The 8,838-nt window shown below is 38.7% G+C and overlaps 1 protein-coding gene across 1 annotated transcript in view; it reads left to right on the top strand.

Moving 5' to 3' along the window:
• LOC105991899 (leucine-rich repeats and immunoglobulin-like domains protein 2) overlaps positions 1–8,838 on the top strand; it is a 68,181-nt gene that overhangs the window by 17,645 nt on the left and 41,698 nt on the right. The window contains exons 2-8 of the mRNA XM_013024643.1: positions 647–712; positions 3,343–3,417; positions 3,582–3,716; positions 4,813–4,956; positions 5,078–5,221; positions 6,369–6,512; positions 6,745–6,888. Coding sequence (XP_012880097.1) covers positions 647–712; positions 3,343–3,417; positions 3,582–3,716; positions 4,813–4,956; positions 5,078–5,221; positions 6,369–6,512; positions 6,745–6,888 — 852 coding nt within the window. The remainder of the gene's footprint in view (positions 1–646; positions 713–3,342; positions 3,418–3,581; positions 3,717–4,812; positions 4,957–5,077; positions 5,222–6,368; positions 6,513–6,744; positions 6,889–8,838) is intronic.

The following is an 8,838-nucleotide window of genomic DNA, read 5'->3' as shown; positions in this document are numbered from 1 at the left end:
TAAAAAAAAAATTGAACCTTGTTGAAGAAAACATAAAAATTAAACAATAATGCATGTATTTTGAAACCCAGATAAGTTTTTTATTGTTGTTGGTCGTGGGGCTTGGAGCTGTCCTGGAACTCTTTTACTCAGGGCTAGCTGCTCTACCACTTTGAGCACTGCTTCCAGTTTTTGAGCGGTTAATTAGAGATAATAGTCTCAGTAGTCTCACAGGGACTTTTCTGCACCGGCTAACTTCTAACTGTGATCCTCAGATCTCAGCCTCGTGAGTTGCCAGTATTTACAGGCATGAGCCGGCGGCCTCCGGTTCCAGATACATTTCTATTCGTAAACATTTCAATCTGTACTACACAAATTCTCTCTCTCTCTCTTTCTCTCTCTCTCCCTCTCTCCCTCTCTCTCTCTCTGTCTGTCTGTCTCTCTCTCTCTGAGCCACCAGTGCCTGGCACAAGCTCATATTTAATAAGACTTTTATGCCTATTTTAGTTTAGTTGCTTTTTAAAAATTTCTATTTGTGTAATTAGGGATCAAACCCAGATTCTGGCACATACTAGGGAAGACCTCTCACTAAGCTAAATCACCAGACTATTATTTTTCCTTTAAGTTTGCTCTCAACACTAAATTAGAATGATTTTCTTTCCTTCAGGGATTTGAGTCATAATCGATTGTCTAACTGGAACATCAGCTTGGAGTCACAAACACTGCAGGAAGTGTAAGTTATTTTATGTACTTAATGTTAAATTCTTTGAAGTGATTTAATTATGAATTTGAGTATATTTTATCTAGAGATGCTGTCAAATGAATTTCTTTAATGTAGTTACATAGTTTGTTTTTCATTATTCATTGTTTTAATGTAGTTACATAGTCTGTCTTTCCTTATTCACTGTTACATTTTCACAGGTTAAAGCATGTTCCCCTCAGTCTCATCCCTTCTATCACTCTCTCTTTCCCTTCCCAAACACTTCCAATGAGTTTCAGTGTTCTACTTTCGTACCTGCTCACAACCTAACTAGTTACTCCTCCACCACTCTGTTTACCCGCTTACCCATGAGGGAAACTGGTTAATTATATTACTTCGAAACCTAAACTGTTGTCTTTGTTTCTTATTATACACTGAAGGTATTGAGTTGGTGACTTCAGGATACAAATTGTATAGAAATACTCTGCTTCTCTGAAACCAGAAATAAAATTTCTTCCCCCTTGGGAATAAGTTTTTTTTTTCTTATTTTGTCATAGTTTCAAGCTAATGAAACTGTATGGTATAAACTTTTTAAATGTTGTGATAAATTGTCTAAAATAGTAGCATCATATCTAAAGTTATTTGTAAGAAATAGAGTATTTGGGTTATTACTTGAGAATGTGGTGGTTGATAGAATCAATTTCCCTCTTGGCTGAGGTTTTTCCTTTAATTAAATGTAATTTAGTGTAATTTGGGAAGGAATTTTTCTGTATCTTTTCTCCCCTCTTCCCCACCTCTTTTTATTGTTGTTGTTGTTCCAGTCCTGGGGCTTGAACTGAGGGCCTAGGCACTGTCTGAGCTTATTTTGCTCAAAGCTAGTGCTCTATCACTTGAGCCACACAGCTTTTCTCCTGGCTATTTTTAGAAGTGTATTGGACATAGTCTCACAGACTTTCCTGCCTGTGCTGGCTTCAAACCACAGTCTTCAGATCAGCTAGGATTATAGGCATGAGCCGTTAGTGCCTGACATTTTTCTCTTTCTTTTTTTTTTTTGGTTGGCCTGGCTTTTGAACTCTGGGCCTGGGCACTGTCCCTCAGCTCTTCAGCTCAAGGCTAGTGCTCTACCACCTGAGCCACAGCACCACTTCTGGTTTTCTGGTGGTTTATCGGAGTGTCTCAAAGAGTTCCCTGCCTGGGATGGCTTTGAACTGCAGTTCTCAGATCTCACCCTCCTGAGTAGCTAGGATTATAGGCGTGAGCCACCAGCGCCTGGCATTTCTTTTCTTTTTGAGTCAGTGTCTAACCGTATAGTTCCAGCTAGACTTCAGATCCTCCTGCATCAGCCTACAGAATGCTTATTTTATAAAATATTAACAGTAAGCCGGGAGCTGGTGGCTCACACCTGTAATCCTAGCTACTCAAGAGGCTGAGATCTGAGGATTGTGGTTCAAAGCCAACCCAGGCAGGAAAGCTCATGAGACGCGTATCTCCAATTAACAACCAGAAAACCGGAAGTGGCGCTGTGGCTCAAGTGGTATAGTGCTCTCCTTGAGCTGAAGAGGTGAGGGACAGCACCCAGGCCCAGAGTTAAAGCCCCATGACCAACAGTAGTATCAGTTATTGTGTTGTGATGTTCTCCAGGATGCAACTGTTGATAGACTGCTTTTCTCTTTACACCCTTAGAACTCTGAGTTGTTTTTAATTTTTAAGATTTTGTTTTTAAATTTTGATTTCACACATTGCATATGGGGGGGGGTCCCTTAGGACGTTTCCACATGTGGAACCAGTGTGTCATCCCCTGCCACTCCCCCTGTTCCACTCCTCCTTTTAAAAGGATAACTTCTTTGAGTCCTGTTGTCCCTGTATTATTTTCTCTCTGGCACCAAATATACTGCTTTTACTTTCTTGTAAACTGAATACACAGCTAAAAGAATGGACAATGAGGAAAGGCCTCCCTGGGGAGATTTGTTGCATGACTTTGTAACTTCAACTCATTTCTTATAAACCATGTATTTCTGGTTTCTTTTCTGATTTTGAGTTTGTTGGTGATTACAAACTAGGTTAATGAAATGTGATTTAGATTTGTTCCTGAAACCTTTGAAACAGTGTGTTGAAAGGGTAGCTAAGAATAAGCATATCATGCATACCGTAATAAAATTACTCATAGGTTCTGTCTCTGCCTGGATGAGTTAATTCCTCCTGTGTTGCTCAGCAGCCTTCTTAACTTTAAATAGCTTTCAATAGTGTATGTTACAACTACTTGAAGACAATAAAAATGTGTGTGTGTGTGTGTGTGTGTGTGTGTGTGTGTGTGTGTGTGTAGAGAGAGATCTGGGTGGGCTTAATTATACTTTAAGGACTCAATTTATAAATGCACGTTTTCAGAGAACTTTGCTGATACTAAAATTATTTAATGTGAAATATTTTTAGCCTTCCTAATATTTTAATAACCAGTATTATTAAAACATTTCTTATTAAATTGTGTAATTTCTAGATAAATAACATTTTTATCTTAGTCAAACCCCAACTCAAATTTAGCTCCTACCTAACCCCTTTTCAAATTTAGCTCCTACCTAAATAATAGATATTAGGCAGAAACCAGAATTTGAGAGGCAGAAAGCATTTCTTTTATTAAGCTTTTAAGTCTCTTTCTCTTTTCATAGGAAAATGAATTATAATGAACTAACTGAAATTCCATATTTTGGAGAACCAACAACTAATATTACTCTACTTTCATTGTAAGTAATTAAGATTTCAGATCTCTTGTTTAAATTCTGAATAGATACAGGATTTTTTTCTTTGTTTTTTAAAAAGTACCCATTCTGTTGATCAGAGTTACTTAATGACCTGTAGCCTACGGCGAATCACTGGTAACAGCTTTACTATAATATTTGTTTTGTAGAGTTCATAACTTAATCCCACAAATAAATGCAGAGGCATTCCAGTTTTACCCTGCTCTTGAGAGTTTAGACCTCAGTTCCAATATAATATCAGAAATCAAGACATCTTCCTTCCCTCGAATGCAGCTTAAGTACTTGTAAGTAAAATGAGTTTAATTTATTTAAATTTTTTTATTTTTTAAAAGTTTGATTGTGAAGGTGATGTACAGAGGGGTTATAGTTACATAAGTAAGGTAATGAAAAGAAATGTGCTCAGAATTTTAAGTACTTTTTTATTACTCATTGGTACCTAATTTCCCTCAAATGTCTTATTTGTGATTTTGGTATTCATGTAGTAAACAAGCCCAGGACTGGGTCGTTGGATTACTGGTCTCCCACCTTCCTTCCAGAAGAAAGAGTACACTGGTTAGAAAACATTGATAGGCATCCAGAGCAAACTTTGAGGTCCAGTTCTGGATTTTTTTTTTTTTTAAGAATAGCAGCTTTTCTAGTTGGTTTGTGGTGCTGAGGATCCAGCCCAGGGCCTTGCAAATGCTAGACAAGCACTCTACCTCACCTCCATACTTCCAGCCCTAATCAGCAGTTCTATAAAAGGTAAATAGGAATGATTGAATTAATTAATAAACAGTAACTTGCCCTGTATAATGATGATGATAGTTAGCATTTATGCTAGTGTTTTCTGGTTCATAAATCCTATTCACTAGTCAGACACCAGTGGCTTATGCCTGTAACCTAGTTATTCAAGAGGCTGAGACCTGAGGATCACTGTCTAAGCCAGCATGGGTAGGTGAGATTCTTTTCTCTCTACTACCAAAAGCCAAAAGAGGAGCTGAGGCTCAAGGCACCAGCTTTGAGTGAAAAAGCTTAGGCACTGGGTTCAAGCACCAGTACTGGCACACACACACAAAGTAAGTGAATGAACTTAAAACACAAAGAAAGCTTATTTACACGTAATCCTACATAACAACCTACATAAAGTAGTATCATACTTTTTCAGTTCTGGGGATTGAAGCCAATGCCTTATATATTTTAGGGAAGCACTCTACTACTGAGCCACACTCCCAGACTTGTCATATTAATTTTGTAAATGAAGAAAAAAAGCAATTAAGTGATGTGTAAAGTTGTATATAGTAAAGTGATAGAGCCAGAGCTCAATTACAGACTTTGAGCAGCTTTTTAGTAGTGTAAATTTTACCTAAAGCTTTTTCTTTTGTGTTATTTTGTTCATTTTAGGAATCTGAGTAATAATAGAATAACCACTTTGGAGGCTGGTTGCTTTGATAATTTATCAAGTTCCTTATTAGTGGTAAAGTTAAATAGGAACCGGATTAGCATGATTCCACCTAAGATCTTCAAGCTGCCCCACCTCCAGTTCTTGTGAGTAACTAAATAATGGATTGTCAGGAGACAGCTTTTCCTTTCACTTGTCTCTTGCTTCTCACTTATTGTTAGAGCATTTCAGTAAACCAATTTTCTGACTAGAATTGTTTTATTTAAGGGAACTTAAAAGAAACCGGATTAAAATTGTGGAAGGTCTTACATTCCAAGGGCTTGATTCCTTAAGATCTTTGAAAATGCAGCGCAATGGAATTAGCAAACTTAAGGATGGAGCATTTTTTGGTTTGAATAACATGGAAGAACTGTAAGTACTGAACACTAGAGGGTTATCAGGAATAGAGTCTGCCTGGGACCTTTCAGTGCTAAATCTATAGAATGGCTGCTTAATTAATACAAAGGTACATTAGTTCTCTATTCTCTGTTGTGAAATAAGTATATGTAAAACTTTTTGTTTAGTGATGGAGAGTCAACTTAGGGTTTCACAATGCTAAGCACACACTCTACCACACACTACCTGGTTTTTACATAAAGCTTCCAAGTTTTGTTAGCTTATTTATTTATTTATTTAGTACAGTCATGGGGCTTGAACTCTGGGCCTGGGCACTGTCCCCTTCAGCTCAAGATGAGCGCTCACCACTTGAGCCACAGCGTCACTTCCAGCCTTTTCTGTTCATGTGGTGCTGAGGAATTGAACCCAAGGCGTCAGGCATGTGAGGCAAGCACTCTACCACTGAACTACCTTCCCAGCCTGCTAATTGATATTTTTATCATTGTTCTTAGAAACTTCTCATGGTGCTATAATCCTAGTTACTCAGGAGGCTGAGATCTGAAGATCACAGTTGGAAGCCAGCCTGGCAGAAAAGTCCATGAGGTTCTTATTTCTAGTTAACCACCAAAAAGCCAGAAGTGGAGCTGTGGCTCAAATGGTAGAGAACTAGCTTTGCACAAAAAAAGCTCAGGGACAGCATCCAGGCCCTAGGACAGGCACCAAAAAACCAAATCAAGACTTTCAAAAAACTTGTCATATTAAAAGTTTATATCCCTAATGATTTGACTGGTGAAAACTATCTGAAATTATCTGGAACAGGAATGCTATACCACTTTAGCATGCTGGTTTTGTAGCATTGATACTTTTTCATCTCTAGCAATAAATCTTAAATAGAACTGAATGTGTTACTTGGGTTGATCAAAAGTACATGAGGATTTAAAATTATATTTGCACTGGGCACTGGTGGCTCACGCCTATAATCCCAGCTCCAATAAACTACTCAATTAAAAAAAAAAAGCCAGAAGTGGCACTGCGACTCAAGTTGTAGAGCACTAGCCTTGAACACAAAGAGGCTCCAGGACAGCACACAGGCCCTCAGTTCAAGCCCCAGGACTAGTAAAAAAAATTGATTTTGCTCTCAAAATGCCTTGTTTTTACTTATTTCCATTTTCTAATTTTACAGAGAACTGGAACACAATAACCTTACTGGAGTGAACAAAGGTTGGCTGTATGGCTTGAGAATGTTACAACAGTTATATGTGAGCCAGAATGCTATTGAAAGAATCAGCCCTGACGCATGGGAGTTCTGCCAAAGACTGTCTGAGCTGTACGTGTTGGGTGACATTTCAGTGGAGGGCCTGTTAAGTGTGGGGTGGCATCACTGGAGGTTGTGGACTAGAACAGGTTGAATTAAGTAGCTCTCATGGCCATAAAGAGATCTAACATCTGTCTTTCCTTGAAGCTTATTGGAAGCTAAACTCCCCATGATGATATAGGAAAAATTGTAAGTTGAGCCAAAATATAGCACCTTATTTACCTTCCATACTTCTTGTTTTTAGAGATTTGTCCTATAACCAGCTGGCCCGTCTTGAAGAGTCTGCCTTTGTGGGTCTGAGCTTACTGGAGAGATTGAATTTGGGAGACAACAGAGTCACTCACATTGCGGACGGTGCATTTAGGTTTCTTTCTAATCTTCAGACACTGTAAGTACATTTTAAAAAACAAGTAAAAGCTGGGTGCCAGTGGCTTATGCCTGTAATCCCTAGCTACTCAGGAGGCTGAGATCTGAGGATTGAGTTTTGAAGCCAGCTCAGGCAGAAAAATCCATGAGACTTATCCAGTTAACCACCAAAAAAGTCAGAAGTGGCTCTGTGGCTCAAGTGGTAGAGTGTTATCCTTGAGCAGGGAAGCTTAGGCCCTGAGTTCAAGCCCCAGAACCAAGTACACACACACACTCTCATACACACACTGAAATAAAGCAAATTAAAACCAGTAATCAGTCTTCAGATTTATGTATTCTGCTATTCTCAGCCCTGTGCCACATGGCAAGACGGTTATGTCTGTTCCATAAGTTTTACACCTATAGTAGGCCGTGAGTATGTACTTGAAGTTAATCATATGAACATTAAAACTGGTTACTGTTACTAGTTTGCTACATGACTATGTTTGTGTTTTTTAGGGAGAGAGAAGGGAAGGGAGTTGAGATCCAACCCAGGGGCTGTGTGTGCCAGGCAAGCATTCTATTTGCTCCCAGACACCAGCATATTATTGCCTTTTCATATTAGTAGGATAAGGTCTAAGGGGTTAATTTGCATGATGTTTGGACCAGAATTAGAACCCAGATCAGTTTTATAGCTTTTTACAGGCATTATTTTCTTTGTTTCTTCATCCATGAAAGAAGAAATGCAGAAACATCCATATGAACATGGTTGTAAAACTAAATTTCAACTCTAAAATCCGGTGGTTCCATAAAAGCCGAATATTTTGTCTTTGATTATGAAGTAGAATTTTAATGAAATGTAGTCCTTTCAAACAGCAAAATAAGAGAAAACAAGATAGTAGATATTGTAGGTTTTATTTTTCTAAGACAGATTCTTGCTGATCTTGAACTCCTGTCTCTCCGCCTCTTGAGTATTGGAATTACAGTCTTGTACAACCATGCTTGGCTAAATTTGCAAATGTGTTTACTGGACAAGCAGTGCTGGTGATACATAATTGCCTTGTGCCTGGTAGGCATGTGGGCTGCCACTGACCTACAACCCTGGTGTGAATTTGTAGGTTCTGATCAGTTCTTTGCTAGACTTTGTGGCCCTCAGAATTGGAATCATACGTGATTTAAGAAAACTGCTAGGCTTCCAGGTTTGGGACCTAACCATCAATGAGCTGCATAAGTCTTTGTTTTCTGTTTTGTTTGGTGGTGCTAGCGAATGAATCTGGGTCTTTGGACAGTCACTGAGGCCAGAGCTCTCTCTAGTTTTGTCCACAGCCAGGTATCAGTCTGAGTGACTCCCCTCCTCTCCTCTTCTTTCTGTAACATCCTTCAGATTGGGCCTTGAAGACTAAGGTGATTTCTCCTCCCCTTTCCTGTATCAGAACTGAAACTAGATTAGTACAAACTTAGAAACATATCAGATTCAGATTGGCCTTTTGACACTTCTGAGAAAGTCAAACAAACAGTTTTACTTTCAGTATATTATCACTTACAGAGTTAAAGTTTAGGAAAGTAATTAAGGAAGTAACCATCTAGTGTCACTGAAGTAGTTAAGGTAGAATAAAGATTAAATCTGACTTATTCTGTGTGGCAGTATTGGAGTTTCACCTGGTTTCATCTACCTCTTGAACCCTACCTCTAGTCTGGAGAGTTGAGCCACTGGTGGTTTTGGCATTTATTCCTTAGTAAAATGAAATGCTTTGTTAGCTTTTCACTTCAAGTAAAGATGGCTAAGGAAGAGAGAGATCACCTGTAAGTCACATAACTTTATGCTTGCAGGTTTTTTTGTTTTGTTTTTCCAATACCAGAGTTTGAACCTAGTAGGGTCCATGCTTGCTTGGCTGGTGCTTTACCACTTGAGAACCATCCTCTCTAATTAGCCAGTTCTGCATTATCTGGTTAAGTAGAGAGGATATCTTAAGAACTTTTCTGTCCAAGCTAG

This window comes from Dipodomys ordii, unplaced genomic scaffold (genome assembly GCF_000151885.1).
Source record: "Dipodomys ordii isolate 6190 unplaced genomic scaffold, Dord_2.0 Scaffold78, whole genome shotgun sequence".
NCBI lineage: Eukaryota > Metazoa > Chordata > Mammalia > Rodentia > Heteromyidae > Dipodomys > Dipodomys ordii.
Note: the sequence above shows the minus strand (reverse complement) of the source record. Positions and strands in the feature narration are given on the sequence as shown.